This window comes from Vidua macroura, chromosome 10, assembly GCF_024509145.1.
Source record: "Vidua macroura isolate BioBank_ID:100142 chromosome 10, ASM2450914v1, whole genome shotgun sequence".
NCBI lineage: Eukaryota > Metazoa > Chordata > Aves > Passeriformes > Viduidae > Vidua > Vidua macroura.
In genome coordinates this window covers 20,007,312-20,024,767 of record NC_071580.1, presented here as the reverse complement: position 1 = coordinate 20,024,767, position 17,456 = coordinate 20,007,312, and the positions used below count along the sequence as shown (strand labels likewise).

Genomic DNA, 17,456 nt, shown 5'->3' with positions numbered 1-17,456 from the left:
CTGAGCATTTTACAAAGGACAATAGTATCTTTATTTCCTCTTGGAAGACAAGTAGGAAGAAGGACAGAGTGAGTTAACCCAGGTGGTTATGAGAGCAGACACTTGAGAATACATTATCTGAAAGCAGTGAGGCTGGAAAGGGGAAAACACTATATAGGGATAATACTGATTTTTGAAAAGCAGCTCAAAAATTAATTTCTGCCTGTGGTTCTCATCTTTCCTGAATGCTCTGTCCACTTTGGGTTCCTGTGTCTTAAAGTGTGTAATTGAACCGGAAAAGCTTATGAGAGGGGCAGTGGGAATGCTTAGAGGTGCAAAGTGGCTTCTGCACTAGGAGAACTGAGTAAGCTAAGAGGAGGGAAAGAGAAGGCAGTGGGATGACATGGAGCTCTGTAAATTTGGGAATGCTGTGGACAGTGTGCATGGAGATGTAGTGTTTGTGCAGTGTTTCAGTACAAGATCTTGGCTTACTGAAGCTGGTGAGTGACAGGGTTGAAAGGAGTGGTGGATGGTAAAATGTCTTGTCAAAAGATGCTCAGGACGCAAAAAATTTCTGTTGAATTCAGGGGTGCTCAAGGAAGAAATAGGAGAGAAATCCTCCAAATGTTAGTAAGTACACACAAACCACATCCAGCTTCACAGTTCCCATGAACTGGAAACAGTTGGAGGCCAGGAGACTACTCCTAGGAAATACAGTATCTTTCTAATACTGCTCCTTGAGCATTGCCATTTAACCACTGTTGGAGACAGAAATGGTTTTTCCTGTGTTCTTGTGTAATCCTGAAGGATGGGATTCATCTAATGTAACTCATCATCTCGAAACTAGATTGTTAAACTCAGTGGGATGATCTTTGTTTTTGAGGTGCCTCCCTATCTGCATTGCCTACAGACAGCAGGACCAAACACTTCATGGCTGTGTAGGTGAAGTGAATCCCACTTCTGCCATGGTTTTGTGAGAACAATAGCAAGTTACAGACAGAACTCAGATAAAGATTTATAGCCATGACTGAAGATATCTTTCAGACTCTCTGGCACTCTTGCAAAATGCTAAGAGGTGATTTGATTATACTGTGTTAGTACTTGTAGGTGAGGAAATTTGTCTTCCTGAAAGCTCTTTTAATTTAGCATAAGAAAGTGGGATAGCTGTTTGTGGAACCTGATGTTGAACGTACTTCAATGGGAAATGATGACCCTTTTTCTAGAATGTGTGTAATTAAATACTGAAGCACTTGAGAATATGAGGACATGTCCTCTGGTTCAAATAGAAGTGCTTACTTTGAGTAGGTCAGCTCCTCTAACTGGGGTTATGAGGCAAGTTGGGATTCGTAGCCATCACAGTTTGTTGCAGCTTCTAAAACATGAAATAGCTTGTAGCTAAAACCTTTTAGAAATAAAGATTCTAAAGGTTCTGGTTGCTGTGCCAGTGTCAGTGGTATAAGCCCCTGTAATCCCCAGACTGCACGTGTTGTTAGTGGTTTCTTCTACTGTCCCTGAAATGTGTGCACATACATCAAATTTCTGCTGGTCCTGAGGACTGAAAAGCTGCACTTCCTACATAAGTCCTACATACAAAATAGTTCTGTTGCCATTAAGCACATCAAAATATTATAAGCTGTAAAAATATAAGAAATACAGGACAAAGAAACAACTTCCAAACTTTTTCAATATAGGAAGAAAAGTTACTCTTTTTAGTCTCCTGTTCCTTTTATGAGAAGTAAAAAATTGTGCAAGTGATGGCGAGTTGTTAATCAGTTCCTTTGTGTTCCAAAATAATTTATTAAGTGTCTGGTTGTAAAATTTCCACTTAATTCAGTGGAACTGGATTTGTTACAAAAATTTCTTGGAAAGAAACATTACTTTGTTGTTTGCCTGCTTTTTTTCTTCTATAATCCATATAGCTTGCTCCCAAATCTACTTTGCTCAGAAAATTCTAAACAAAACCCAATCATTTCTAAATAAGAAGATAAGTTAAATGCTGCTTTTTGGTACCACCAGCCCTTCTAAAGGGGGTAAGACCTGACACCTGATTACACAGGCATGGTGGTATACCTGAAGCTATACTGGTGACTGTCCAAATGACAAACAGGTTATTCAGTCTTTGTTTTCTTTTGCAAGAGTACCAAACTGGAGGGTTGGTCCTACAACACCTTCCTTTAGAAACAAGCAGTTCCACAGTGATGCTCAGGCCATGTCCTGGTGCAGGAAGGCTGGCTTACTCAATACTGTGTTATGGTGGCTTCTAGCTCCTGTTGCTAGTGCTGCAGATAAGGGTTCAAGAAGACTTTTGGTGAGTTAGAGACTTTCAGAGGTATTGGAGCCCTGTCCTGTAGCTTTCTAGACTTCAGTTTGCAAGTGCTGGCTGACAGTCCCAATCTGAACAGATTGTCATTGTTCAATTCTTTAACTTCTGCATAATCTTTGCATGAATAGAATCTCTTGTGTGTCTCATGGAATAACCTTTTATATAGTTAGTATCTGCAATAATTTTTTCCTTTGGAAAGTAATTCATGTCATCTTGCAGAGATAGGACAGACATAAAGCATTATTCTGCAGTCACACAAGAAGCACTATTCATTCACAGTTTGTGTTGTGAAGCCAGTCCTGTATCCCTGGGGCTGGGCTGGTTTCATGGCAGCAGTCCTAATTACAGAATCTTTCTGCAGCGGTTCTGAACTGGGGGCTACTCTAGAGTCAAACTGGAATGAAGTTGCAGCCTGGAAAGAGCCAAGTAGGAAAGTTTCTTGATGCATTTGGTCTTTTCATTCTACTTATAAATAGTAGGTTTTAGTCAACCACCAAGAGTCACAACTGAAGCTCAGCTTGAGGCTGCATTCCCAGATCTGAAAACAGGGATACTCCTCTCTCAGGCTTTGTCCTGACTAGGTTTGCATGCTGGATCATGTTCAACGCATCACATTCAAATAAAGCTGCAAGCTGAGCATGTCCTACCTTGGCCAAGGCAGTGGGAGAGAAATTTCTACTCTGCATCTGTAAGGATTTGTGCTGCTACAGCCCTTGAATAACCTGAGCATGTTTCTGCAGACAGTGATCATAAAACAATTAGTAAATAATTACTGAAAAGACATTAGTATGGTAGGAAAGAGGATATTGGGGTTTTGTATTGTTTGTTTGATTACTTCCTCCTCGGATGCAGCAGTAAAAGGTGCTGACAGCAGAGGCAGGAGGCAGCAGTCCTTGTGTTGGCCTGGGCAAATTTGTGTTTGCATTGTGTTGGTTGGTGATAGTACCAGAGGAAAACTGAAAAGGGATTAGAGAGTGCAGCAATCATTGCATAAACACCTTGTTATTGGAAATAGCTGGCAATACAAGGTCGAACAAAAAAAAAAAAAAAAAAAGTCCATTTAGGCTGGGAATCCAGGTGAGCTCTTCCTTGAAGGAATAACCCTTACACACGCAAAAACTTCATTGCTTGAAGGTGGCTTAAAGAATTAGAGAAACCAGCTTAGTCAGTGATGTGGCGGGAGGAAACTACCCTTGGAGTGACAGAGGAGGAGACCATGAGTAATACATTATTACTCTAATTAAGAGATAACTTAATCAAGATGTAATTATTGCCCAAATTAGGTATAAACCCAAACTGTTCTTTGCTGCTAAAAGAAGACCAGTCTGTCCTTGCTGTGTATGACACAGAGGGAGGAAGGAGCCCCCAGGAAGTTCTGTGCTTTTTGAGAAGCAATATTAATTCTTCATCAAACTTGCTGTCCCTGAAGGCTTCTCGTTTCTCTAAGTATTATATAGCAGTCATTTCAGGAAATGCCAGAAGGCTTGTTTGAAGTTGATGGAGGCTCAGAAAAGCAGCAGACCTCTTACCCTGATGTGTTGAAGGGAGTCCATGGATCAGTGGACTTTTTGGAGGCCTAGCATGAGTTTCCTGACAGAGCCCATGAAGGCATTGGGGAGCCAACAGCACTTTTTAAACTGTGGCTCTGATTCAGCAGAGGGCTTAGCACATGTGGCAGTGAAGCGTGAGTGGAGTGTGTGAAATGTCTTCCCTGGCTTTGTGAGTGATGGTGTGAGCACCTCAGGGTGTGAAAAGGGTTCTGTGCATGCCCTTTCTCCACTGGTGCCTTGACTCACTGCAGTGGCTGGGGCACAGCTGGTACCACTGCTGTTCCCTGGGCAAGGGGCACACCTCATGCCTCTGCTCATCCCTTGGCAGGGCCCTCCCACGCCGGAGGGGCTTTGGGGCAGTGCCAGTGGGTGTGGAGAGGGGCAGGCCATGACAGGAGGAGCCGAGGAGCTGCTTGGCCCGCAGCTGGGATGGGCAGGTGGCAGCCTGTTACAGAGCCCAGCATGGCAGTTAGCTCTTCATTCTGAATGCAATCTTTGCTATGCTTTATATAATCCAAAGAACAAAGTGGGAAGAGTTCTTTACCTGTGCCACTCCTAGAACTGCAGTGAGCAGACATGGCACATCACAAATTCCATTGAACACTCTTGAATCACTGCTTCTCAATTTTAACTTAAGGCTTTAAAATATGTAAAATGTGAATATTTAGACTTGTGCTCTCCACAGTGGGTAATTACAACAGTACCAAACTCTTAGGGAACTTGCCTTGTGTGGGCTGTGTTTGTCCAGGCTTTGAGCTAAGTTGGTGGGATGGAACTGTGGGGAGGGCAGTGCTTTCATCAGGTGCAGGCCTGGCCTTTCGCAGTGCTGGATATTTGCCTTTGAAGAAACCAAAATAAACCCATGCTGTGGAGTGACTTAGCTGTGTGATATAATAATGCTTTATTAAATAGATTTCTGTTTGTACAGGAATAGAGGGTGCTCAGAATTTCACTGGGGTGTTTTCATTTGATTGTTCATGTACTAAAGAAAGATGAGGCAATGTCTAAAATGCAAGACCCTTAAATCTGAGATTTGCTTTTTTTCATAACAAAGTTAAACAGCTTTTGAGGTTTTTTCTGGTGCAGTTCTGACCATGATAATAGGAAATGCAGCTGGAAATGACTGTGCTAAGTGTAAAACACTCAATTCCTAGTTTTCATAGGCTTAACCTTTATACAAATGTTACTATCCTCAATGTCTACAGCAGTGGACTTACTGTATTAAATATGCTGCTATTTATGGGTTGTAAGAGCAACAGTAATTCCTCCTTAAAATATATTGTTATGATCCCAGAGACCTTGGTGAAAGGCAAATGGAAGCCAATGTGGCCTTTACTAAAGACTGTGCATTCTTAGAGGCATTCAGCTACTTTGCTGCAGGCTTTTTGCAGCTTTTTATAATCCAGAGAGCTTGGAAATCCTGAAAGTGCTTTTCTCTGCTGCCCTTTGCCTTATCTTTAGAGCCTTGGAAAACAAAAGGCAGAAATTCACAACAGGATTAAAATGTTTTGCTCTATTAGAATTAAAGGTAATGTTTTGCTCGGTCTAGGGAGGAAAAAAAGCAAGTCTGAAAAAAATTAATGAGTGGCTAAAATAGAGCTGTTAAAATGGCAGCACACAGACAGCCTGTGTATAAATATAGGCCAGCTCCTCAGCACTGCTCTTATATGGTAGATCTGAGTGAAAGAAGACTATCAGCCTACTCTGTTCTGTGCAGGCCTGTGTGCTGGTTGTTCTGTCTGGTGCCAGATGTTTGGTAGTAGACAAGGCTGCACAATTCATGGCAATCATAATGACTGTCACCTTTATTTCTTTGCAGGGACCTGTGTCACCAGTGTGAGAGAGGAATCTCCCAAGTACACTGTGGATTTTTTTTTCTCTGCACATGCTACTGGATTATCTACCTTTTACTGACCCACCCAAAAAGAGAGAAAAAGGGTCAAACAAAAATTGTTGACTTGTCACTTCTGCCTTAAAACTGACTGGATTTTATGGCCTCTGCTGGAGAAGCTACCTGGACCATTGGAAATGGAGCAGCTCGTGCTGCACCTCTGCTGAGCATGGAATATGAGCATTGAGGTGCCTTAAGTTAAACCATATGCAAGTTGCACTAGTTGTTGTAACTGTACTGCTGAAACCACTCCAGACTTCTCCAGGGCTTTCCAAGGCAGTAGCTCTTCACACAGTTTGGATGTTTCCAACTGACATTTGAATGTTTTCATCCAATCTGGTGTGGCTGTGAAAAGTGAGCTTTTCCTTGTGAAGTTCATGGTGAGTTTTGCAGCCTCACTTCCAGCCTGGTCTGTGCTATGGCAGCGACCTACAGGCTGATGGTGACTTCAGTGAACTGCTACAGCAGTGTGCTGGTAGAGCAGCCCTCCCAGCACACTGTGCACTACTGCACAGGCTCCTGCCAGCTCCTCAGACAGGGACTCACCTGCATAGTTGCTCACCACAGTGTCTGTGCAGAGCTCAGTGTCCAAGATGCCAACCTGGACCATAAAATTCCTGTTCCTGAAAATGGTCTTGCCTTGGCTGGAAATGAGGACTATCACCAAATCCTCCCAAATAATCCAAGAATCAAGAAGGGCTTTTCAATGCAAGCCTCCAGCAGTTTAAAAGATATTACTGGTGAGGCAATAAACCTTGCCAGTGGTAAAATAAAGGAATTCTCCTTTGAAAAGCTCAAAAACTCTTCCAGTCATGTGGCCTACAGAAAGGGAAGGAAAGTTCGGTCAGAGTCTTTCAGCAGACGATCCTTTGATTTTGACTTGATTTACGGGCACTTTAACAATGATGAGAACTGCCCTCCATGTGGCTTTTTGCAAAGTCCCTCACCTGTGGAGAAATGGCAGGAGAGCAGTGATGCCCGAGAAGTCACCACAAATTCTGTGGTTCCCTTCTGCCCTCATTCCTTCCCTGAAGAAAACCTCATTACCCAGATTCTAGAAAAACACAAGCTAGATGGTTCTTCTGGTGGGGATATTAAGGTGTGCCTGGACATCCTGCTCAAGTGCTCAGAGGATCTGAAGAAGTGCACAGACATAATCAAACACTGCATCAAGAAGAAGTCTGCAGACATCGGTGGAGGGAACAGCAATGATCCCCTGGCTAATTCAGAGATGATGTACATGAATCTGATGACAAGATTTTCTTCCTACCTGAAAAAGCTGCCCTTTGAGCTGAAGACAGCGGGGCAGAGGGAAGCGAGTGACTGGGCAGAGCTGATGAACTGTTTCCATGGCTTGCAGCAAACTCCCTTTCCCCTGGTATTTGGTGATGAGCAGCCACCCAGGTATGAAGATATCATTCAGCTGCCATCCTCAAGTGCAGTTCCTCTCGGTCAGGGTGACGTGACAAGCACCTCCCAGTCCATCCAGACAGGTACTGTGAGCTTCACCTCCAGCTCCCTGCCCACTGTCCCTCCAGAGAGCAGCGTGAGAGCGGTGAAAGATGCTCTACCTCAGTCACCAGCCCCGAGCCCCTGCGACTGCACGTCTGCCACTGAGGCGCTGTACATCGAGGAGGAGTCTGATGGGGACAGAACAGCAGGGACAGAGAAGAAGGCAGAGCAGAAGGGGGGCTGGCAGAGCCTGGAGTGCAGCTACCAGCGAGCTGCTGGTTCAGACCTTGCTGCTGATGCTAAAACAGAGCAGGCCAGGGCAGGAGATGCTCCTGAGCAAACTGCTTCTTTAAAAGCAGTGTCAGACCCTGTGTTGTGTGGTGCCCAAGCTGCTGTCCCCAAAGGAGCCCAGACATGCAGTAGGGTGGACAAGGAGGAGATAGACAAACTGCTGCTGGACTTGGAGAGCTTCTCACAGAAAATGCAGAGTACTCTGAGGGAACCCTCTCGGAAGGAGGGCGAACCCGCCTCACTGCATGTGTCTGGCAGGCAGGGTAGGCAGGCTCCACCTCTGGCTCTTGAACCCAAAAGTAAACCTGCTGACCCCCCCTCTTCTTTGTCAAAAATCATGGAAACCAACGGTCATAAAATGGAAGAGGATGACAAAGCCCTTCTACTGCGTATCCTGGGAAGCATTGAGGACTTTGCCCAGGAGCTGGTGGAATTCCAGACAGGCAAGGGAAGTTTGTCCAAGGAGAGGGAAGTGATGCAAATTCTCCAGGAAACTTTAGCAACTCCTTCACAGTCCCTGCTTGCAGGGCAAAAAAGCCATGCTGGGGCTGCCTCCAGAGACTCTGTTCCAACTTCAATTCAGCAGGCCCCAGAAATAATAAAGGTAAGACAATAAAACTTTTGATGGGATAGTGAGTAAAACAAACATGGGAAAATGAGGGGGAGTGTGGGGAATTGCATCTAAGTGATGCATTGTGCTTTGAATGCTGCAGTGTGGAATAATGTGTTCAACCTGGCAGAAATGTAGCCTTTATTTAAATATAAACAAAAAAAAAAGGAAACTGAAACCCATGAGAAAATAGATCCTGACATGGAGTTTCACCTTTGAGCTTGATCCTTTCCTGCTGGTGCTCCTGTAGACTGTTTGCCTGTGGTTTAAATGGGTCCCTTATAATAGGGTGTAGTAATAATTACTTCAATAAGTATAAATAATAACTTTATTTCTGGGACCAAATATTGGACTGCCTCTCAGCAGTTCAGTGAGAACTGATTCTTCCACCTCTCCCTTTCCCATCTCTGAGCAGCCTTTCTTGTCCTCCTCATCACTGGTTCCTAAAGAGATCAATCCTCCATGGGACAAAGGACAGAATCTCAGAGGATTTAGTTTTGCTTTCCCTGTCCCCAGTACATGGAGTCATGTAGTGTCTGCATTGCTTATATCTCAGATGAGGAGCAGGTTTTCCCAGGAAAAAGGGTCTTGATGAGAGCCTGCTTCAGAGGGAAGCCAGGGCTGTCTGTTGAGCACTCAGTGCTTTTCGTTTGGTAATGGCTGCCAAATCTCAAGAAAACTTGTTGCCATACTTCCAAGTAGGCAGTAACTGTAGAGAGGACTTCAATTTCCAAAATTCCCCTTCCACATAGGCACTGAAGAAGTGCCCAGGTTGTAAGTGAACTTTCACAATTTCTTCCAGTTGGAACTAAATGTGCATGTTTTCAGAACTGGCCACTTTAGCCCAAAATTTGATGCAGTTTTGAAAAAGAGTGCATGGATTGTGTCTTACCCTACATGATGACACTGAGATCCTTTTAGACCAGGCTCTCCAAGAGTTTCTGTTGTTGCTCTGGGAGACTTTGCTTACAGAAAATGGTATTCTGATATTTTCAGCAAGGGAAAGAATATTTTTCCTCAGAGTGTGTAAAATTAAACAGCTCCAAAATCTCTAAAGTAATCCCTTGTAATCTTGCCTTGTACATTATTTTAGAAAATTTTCTGACTTGTGAGTTCAAACAAAAATGTGTTTGATGAAGTGTGACACTGACTTTGTGGCAGATTTTATGTAATGCTTGAAAATGGGCTGCATTTATGCTGCCAAGTGGCTTCTCAGTGTGATGCCTTGGCAGGTTGTGCTCCCCTGATCCCACCTAGCTGTGTGTTAGTTTGCTCCCAGCCTGCCTTCTATGGACATGTGCTCCACAGCTACCAGAGCTCTGCTCCTCCGTGCAGTCACACGACTCCTGCCTTGTGCAGATGCCCAGAACCAAAGACCCTGGGAGAGAAGAGCTGTTTTGGGGAGGCAGAGGATGTGGAGGCAGCTGGTCCCCTCAGCAGTGGGCACAAGGCACTGGGCTGCTGGCTCTGCACTTGCCCTGAGGTTTACTGTTATTTGTGGCATAGACGTGTCCCTTGCTAGGTGTAGCATCTAAGGAATACATCCATATTCCTGGGTCACTCTGGATGTAATTGAAGCTGCATGTGGATTCTCACTTGGTATTGCATGTGTGCCTCAATTATGCAAAGTATTTGTTGTATTTTCTTAAGGCTCATAAAACTGTTATCAAATAGCTGGGCACACATGCAGAAACCTCAGAGCTCTCAGACTGGTGACAACACAGCACACCTTTTGTTTGTGAAGGTTGTGACATATTTAATATCCCTCAAATGCTAAGCAATGAAAAAGGAGAGGGAGAATCCTTCAGACCAGGCTGTTCTCTGGCTCAGCTGGCCTATCTTTGTTAAATCTGTGCTAATTTATATCAGCAACAGACTTCCTCTTTATCATAAACCCAATTATGATACTCCACAGAGAACAAAAGGATTACTTGCCTCTTCATCTTCAAAACCCAAATATTTAGAAACTAGGAAACGAATACTCAAGAAGTCCATCAGTTTTGCAGAGCCCATAATAAGGGCATCATGCTTCTTTTGGGCAGGCCAGGAAGCATTGCATACTTTTAGACTGTCCAACATTTCCCATTCTGAGATCCAGTTTTCCGTTGCTTATCTCTAAACCTCTGAACTATTTGTTTTGGGATTTCCTGTTCTCTGTGCCTGTCTTAAGCTGATTTTTTAGTATGTTGGTTTTGAAAGAAATAGTTCAGTGAGAAGAATGCAGTTGCCTTTTAGAGATCAGTATTTTTGTCTGTAGTGAGGAGGGCTGGATTGACCAGCAGGTTTGAGGGAACTGGGGGAGACTGGAACCAGTAAGCAATGAAGAAGGTGGAAATGGGGCTGTTGGGATGCTCTGAGCTGACCTGCAGAAATGCTGGGTGTTGGCGTATGTTGGAAGGTAAAGAATGCTGCCTTTGAGTAAAATGTCATATGCAAAGTCCTTGGAGGAGTCAGTGGTGGATGTTTTTGACTGTAACCTGTCTGTATCCTTGATCTGCCACCTGTAGAGGTTGGCTGATTTGACAAAGTAAATTCACCTAATGCTTGGAGTGGTGCTCTAGTGAAAGAAGCCTAGAAAAATCTCTAAGCAACATGGTCCTTCTGTTTTCAGAATCCAGTGTGTGTGGTGCAGGCTCTGCATGTTTTGCTCATGTGTTGTATTTTAAGAGCTGTTGAATAAAGTTTATGAATAATTTTGGGAGCAGAGGTCAGGGCTGGGCTTTGATACAAAGAGACCCTTTTGGTTTTTGTCCCTCTGCTCTTGAGTATCTCCTCAAAAGGATTACTTGTGTTGTAGTGAGCCAGAAAGAGCAGTTCTGCTTCCCATTTCTCTCTCCTCCATGCCTCTACTTCCTATTGTATTGTTCTGAAACCCTCTTTATCCTGACTATGGTGCTTGTATATAAGTTAAACCTAACTAACTTTTTTTTCCTGCCATCTTAGCAAGTGGAATAGCTCAGGCTGATGTCAGATGAGTGATCCAACCATTTCTGGCCAGGGACTGTGGGTCTGGGAGCAGAGGGTTTGTGGGGTTGATGAGACCACCTTTATAACCATGCTATATCTCAGGTGGTAGAGCCTTGAGTGAAGTATCCAGAGGCTGTTCCTTGTTTGCATATTTCCTCTGGGTGGGCTCTAGGTAGTGTCTGTTTAATCCTGCCTCTCCTGAATGACTGATGTTTCTGGGATTCTCAGAAGGTTCTTAATTTCCTGTGTCCTGAACCACCATTTAAAGGCCACACACTCTGCTTTTTTGTATCAAAATGTCTGTGTTGTGTGCTTAAATCAGGGGGCCCTAAGAAGGCTCTGAGTGGAATTAACTGTTTCTGAATCATAGAAAGTCAAAGTTGACCTTGCAACTTTGTAATTCTGCCCCTTTCATAATTTTGTTCACATTTTTGTTTTGCAAATAAATGATATTCTCTTCAAGGATCTTGTATGGGGTGATTAATTGTAAAAAGTGGCTTCTATAATGTCACAGTAACTTTAATTTTGTTCTGAAATAATTCTATATTCTCAAAATGTGCCTAAAATATAATGTAAAACTCTCTGGAAAATCAACTTTCATCTTACATATGTTAAAAATTGTTTTGATCAGATATTGATAATATCTGTCACTTAAGCTATACACACAATCTGTGCTCCTTTCAAACATCAATTATTCATTACATCTCAACACAAATAGTGAATAACTATGGGCTTTTTTTTCTGTTGTAACAGTTACTGAAATAAAAACAAGTCTAAGTGAATCTAAAGTATCTCAGAATGAAAGGCAATTTACAGGCAATCTGGAATCTCTCACCTTTAACCTGGGTCAGCTACAGCAAGGAGGGATTTCTGGGTTTGTGGTTTGTGCACTTGGTCTGGCTGTTGAGACCAGACTTTTCTGCTGAGGGTTTTGTCCAGCTGACTTTGAAGGTGTTGAAACAAGATTCTCTTACTGTCGATTTCTCATAGTACTGTGTATTTATATTTTTATTTATACTCACCTTGTGTATTTTGAGGACAGGAAGCAGCATGCTAGAAACCTATTCCAAGACATTGGAATACACTCACAGTGAGCCTTGCCTCTGGATTACTTGCATTTTTTCAGGTTATAAGTGAAAACCTCCCAAACATCTGAGATCCTTTGTGACTCGTTAATTTGAGCATGAAAAATATTTGGCTGTGCTGGTTTTTTAAAGTAGGAACTAGTGGCTGCTAGATTAGTGTGTCTCTTTAATGCATACGTCTGTCAAAGGTCTCTGTAGCTGATCTGGATGCAGCTGGAGGTCAGAGAGGTTCCTTGGGCTTCATTTCCTCTGCAGGCTGTAAGCAGAACATGAAGTAATCCATCACTTGCCACAGATGATTTACAATAAATCACCTCCTGACATGCTGCTGCATGAGATCTGCAGCACTCCCTGTACAGTGCAGCCTCATGGACTCTTTAGGTGTTGCCTTAATGTTTAGGAAAAATTGTCAGAGTAAGAAAAAACAAATTTGTTCCAAATGTGTTGCATATAGATCTCTGTACCCTTTATTTTGTGGCAGTTCCTCTTCAGACATTCCTGCCTGCCTTTTCCTTTTTGGAGGTTATTTTTTCATCCCCATCCTCTTTGTGCAACTCTCTTAGGCTTTGTACTCATTTGGACTTCATGTTAACTTGGGGCTTTCTACAGGAGCCCAGGAAAAGACATCAGAGGCACATGTTCAATAAAAGCTTTCTGTTGTGAGCCTCACTGAGATCTGTGCATTTCAAATGCAATACCTTGATGAGAGCAAGCCCTGCTAGCTCAAAATTGGGTGTTTTTCTGTGTTACTGAACTTAGCATCCTGGCAGAGCGGCTCACGCTTTACAGTCATGTAGGGGAAGCACTCCATAGGACTCTTTTGTGTGGGAAGAATTGGATTTAGGCCCTTGTTCAGCACCATTCTCATGATAAGAGAAGGAGAACACACTTCTAACAAGCCTAGACAAAGAGCAAGGGTTTGAAGTCTGCTTGCTCCAAGTTGTGCAGAGAAAAAGTAGACTATTGTCCCCTGAGAATTGCTTTGCCTTTGCCTCATGAGAGTTATGGGGAAAGTGAATAACAAGAATGATGCATTTTGATGTCTTTAGGAAACTGTTTTCTTAAGAGCTGCTTGGGAATGACTGAGCTTATTATTCAAGATTGTCCTTATGTGCTTGCTTGGCATTAAAGGAACTACATGATTTGCTTTTTCCAGCAAGAAGGAAAAAATTATGTTTTTTGAAAATTACAGCCTTCAGTTGAGAGTGGCAACTAATGCTGCTCCTGTGCTTCATCACCTCAGCAGCAGGGACCTCAAACCACTGCCATCCCACAGGCAGGGCCTTTGGCTGAGCCTGGTTTAACTCTAGCTGAGCCTGACTGACCCAGAGGTGCCCCTCAGGTCTCAGCACTGGAGCACACAAAGTAGGAACTATTGGGGAAGATGGTATATTTAGCCACTTCTGCAGGGCATCTAATTTTAGAGCTCTTGGTAGTGGTGGTGGGTGCTTCCTTTCTCATGTCACCCCTGGCCTATTACAAGCCAAGGACAGATTGTCTGTCATGTAGCCAGCAGGGAAATAGATTCACTTGTAGATCATGTTTCTCAATTAAAATATTACAAGAAGGCAGAAGATCCTGGTGGTACTGAAAGACACTTTGAATATTGGTTCAAGTAGGGAACTCTGGCTTCAGGAGTGAGATAAAATTGCTAGATGTTGTCCTTGTGAAGAGAGAGAAGACATAATGTGTTGAAGCCATTTGTCATTCTTTTGCCTGTAAAAAATCAAACCCAAGAAAGCAACGTGCTGGTCTTGACGTGGTCTCCTCCAGAGTGCCCGTGCCCCTTCTGGAAAGGTCAACATCTGCTTAGGAGCTGCCCAGGATGATGATCAAGGAGAGTTCTCTGCGGAGGGACCCAGATCTGGGAGGGGAGCTAGCTTTCCTTGCCAAGGGCTGTGACTTTGTTCTTCCATCTCGATTCAAGAGGCGGCTCAAGGCCTTCCAGCAGGCCCAGGTTTGGACACTTGGCATTTCTTTATTTTTTTTTTTTTTTTTTATTTTATTTTTTATTGGATCAGAGAATCAATCTGTGTCCCCTCTAGGCGTGTCTATTTGCAGAAAGTTATTTGCAGCTAGATACCAGCAGGTTTAAAAATAAACCTTCCAGGCTTAGATTGCAGAGTTAAAATGTCTTTGTAAACAAGGGGAGAAATTAACAGCAAGAGTAGTGATTTAATAATGAGGAGAAGTATTGTAAGACTTACATATTTTCTGTGAGATTTTTTGTGTGATTGCTCTGAATGTTTGTTGTTGCATGTTGGAAGAACCACACGGTTCTGCTGTCTGCTGTGAACTTTACAAATCTGTGCAGACCAGCCCACCTGGCTTTGGTTTTTATGATTTTACCATCTCAAGGTGCTTCTTTGTGCTGTTTCCTACCCTCTCTGGGTTGTGACTGAAGGAGATAATGGAATAATTTAGTCCGGAAAAGACCCTGAATATCACAGAGGTGTAGCCATAGAAATGGAAATTGTATCACAACTGTGTGCTTTTGGTAAATCCCAGCTGCTGTACTCGCTCTCTGGAACAACTGACAAAAGATTGGATGTGCTAGGACACCAAATGGACATGTAGTCACTCCAGATTTAGAGGGTTCACAATTTGCTGAGATCGGCCCATCTTGAGCTTTATCTATATTTAAATAATGGGTGACCCTGTGAGGACGTTAAAAAATTGAGATTAGGAGCAGTGCAGCTGTTTCCTAAGAAACAGCATTAAAATTGCTCCAAAACATATTATGGCACATTTTTTCATGCGTTCTGCTGACAGGTTAAAGTACATCTCAGAGGTTAATCTCTGGAACGTGTGTTTTTCACTCCCTGGGGGAGAATTGGATGAGGTAATAATGTGCAGTAATGGCTTGGGCGGGGCAGAGCCGTGTCAGGAACCGCAGCACAGCTAAATTCCCTCTCCAGAGTTAGTCTGGTCACTAAGGATATAACCGGGGTAGGGTTTGCAGGGAGGGATGAGACCTCCGGGTAAAACAGCTGGAAAAATGGACGAGGCTTTGGTCCACGAGCCCTCTGCCTGGTCTGAAGCAGGAACAATTTCTCTGCTGAATGCATTGGGAATTATTGTTCTGGGGCTGCCAGTTCAAGGCAAGTGAAATACTGCAGTGTTCAAAAAAGAGGGTCTTTTTCTTCTTTTCTTGCTGCCTTCTCACCATGTGTGAGCCTTCTCTTGTCCTGGGCCCCACAGGTCTTTCTGTGAGCTGCCATAATTCATAGCACATCATCCAGCAACAAAGCCAAGTCTGTTTGCTGCCTTTCCACGTGGGTTAAATCTCTTCCCAGAGTGACAATGGATCTCTGGAGGTGAAGGGCAGGGATAGGGGTTCTCCCACGTGGCAGCAGTGAGGTGTAATTAAATTTTATGCCTTGTGGGGTGGGCTATACCTGGGGCTTGGGATGAGCTCAAAGTAGAGATAACTAGGCCCACTAAGAAAACAAAAGTGCTGGCAGGTGGAAAGGTGATAAGGTGGTGACAGAGGGCAGAGAGGTGAATGAACACCTCTTTGCTTTGTGGAACACACAGATGTTGGCCAGGAAAGTGGGGAAGAAGGGTGTTGGTAAACTTCTATTTCAAGAGCTGGAAATTTCAGTTCTTGTGCTTATCTTTTGCAGAGCTGTTTATGGAAGGATCAGAGAGCCTCCCATAGCAGTGTTGGGAGGAAGGGAGGTCTCTAGCCCAACAACTCACTTGAAGGAATACTATTTCTAACACTGGGTCACATCAGCACTGGCTTTCCCTAAGGATAGGGATTTGCCCAGCCCCTCTTGGTGACCTCTCGCAAGCTGTACTTCCCTCAGTGTCCTCCAGCCTAACCCTCCCAAGCTGCACTTTGGTTCCATTGTCACTGTAACTGCACCTCCAAGAGCTGCAGGCTGTGTTTGGCCCATCCCTTGGCTTCCCCTTCCCCTAGCTAGCCAGGGCCAGCCCTGAGTGTCTCCTGCTGCCTGATCCTCGTCCCAGCTTTCTGATTTCCCTCCTTCATGTCTCTGGCTGGTCTCTTCCCATCATTTTTTTGAAGTGAAGGCCCAAAACTGGTCCCAGGAACCCAGATGCAGCCTCACTCCTGTCAGATGGAGATAAAAACTTCCTGGCCTTACTCCTAAGGCAGTCCAGGACATCATTGGCCTTATTTGTAATCAGCCCTCGCTGCAGGCTCATGCTCAGCCTGTGTGCAGTGTCCCCTCCACCAGCCCTGTTCTGCAGGGCTGTTGCTCAGCCAGTGTGTTCTCAGCCTGAGCTGGTGCTGAGGTCCAAGGTCTAGAGGCACACTTGGCAGTGGAGGTGTGTGATGCCTCTGTTTGCAAAACTCGATTGGGGAAGGCCATGAGGAACTTGATCCAACCTTATAATTAGCACTGTGTCTACTCCCACCTAAATCCTTTTGGGTTTCTGAGTTGCTTAGGTAGAGTTTGTTCTCATTTTTGTTTTGCTGTGATTGGGCTTTGTTTCTGGAGTTTGTTTAGTAGAAGAAAATATTCTCTCCAGAAATGCATTTTCTCATAGCTCTGTGATGTTTGGAGCCATGTGCAGATGAGCCTTTGTTCTTGCTGTCCTTAGAAATAGGTAAGAAAGGGGCAGCAGGAAGGTTCATTGATGGGAGAGGGCTTCAGGGAGGGAAAGGAAGAGAAAGTCTCGGGTGAGAGATACAAACCAGTGCTGGAGAGCTGATGAGCTCTGAGGATGGCTTGTGTCCAGGTACCATCAGACTTCAGGAAGGCAGGAACTATGAAAAATGAAAGGAGACATTAAGTCAGCATTGTGGACTGCGAGAACCCAGGCTGAGTCACTGTACCCTAGAAAAGAGGATTACAATATCCCGTTTGGAAATAAAGCAAGAAACTGGTAAATGTATTATCTAGGACCCTGTTGGAGCCTGGGACCAGGAGGAAGGAGTAGAAAGAATTTGAGCACTTTGTGTGATACTGCTTCCTTCCATGGAGTTTTCTGCTGGGACTGGCACATCCCTGGGAGACAGGCTGGGATGGCAGAGGTTTAGTCTGTGCTTTGTTTGTGTAGCTACAATGAGGCTGTAGTTCTGTCTGGTTTATTTATAACACAGATGTCACTATTTTTGTCTGTCCGTAAATAAATTGTATGGCTGGCAAAAGGTGATATAGTGGATAGACAGATTTTAGTTAGAGTGAATTATAGAATGCGACAGAGTGGCATTTAAAAATGACCTTTAATCTCACCTTTCTCTTGAGAAAAGAAAGGAAAAAAAGTTTATCTGTTAATTACTGTAACAAAGCTGAGAGATTTATTAGAGTATTTGTCATTTCCTTTCTTAGTTGTC

General features: G+C 43.8%; 1 protein-coding gene across 1 annotated transcript in view; it reads left to right on the top strand.

The window, feature by feature from the left end:
* The window catches only part of PPP2R3A (protein phosphatase 2 regulatory subunit B''alpha), a 52,618-nt gene that overhangs the window by 6,091 nt on the left and 29,071 nt on the right, over positions 1–17,456 (top strand). The window contains exon 2 of the mRNA XM_053986200.1: positions 5,672–8,090. Coding sequence (XP_053842175.1) covers positions 6,162–8,090 — 1,929 coding nt within the window. The 5' untranslated portion in view covers positions 5,672–6,161. The remainder of the gene's footprint in view (positions 1–5,671; positions 8,091–17,456) is intronic.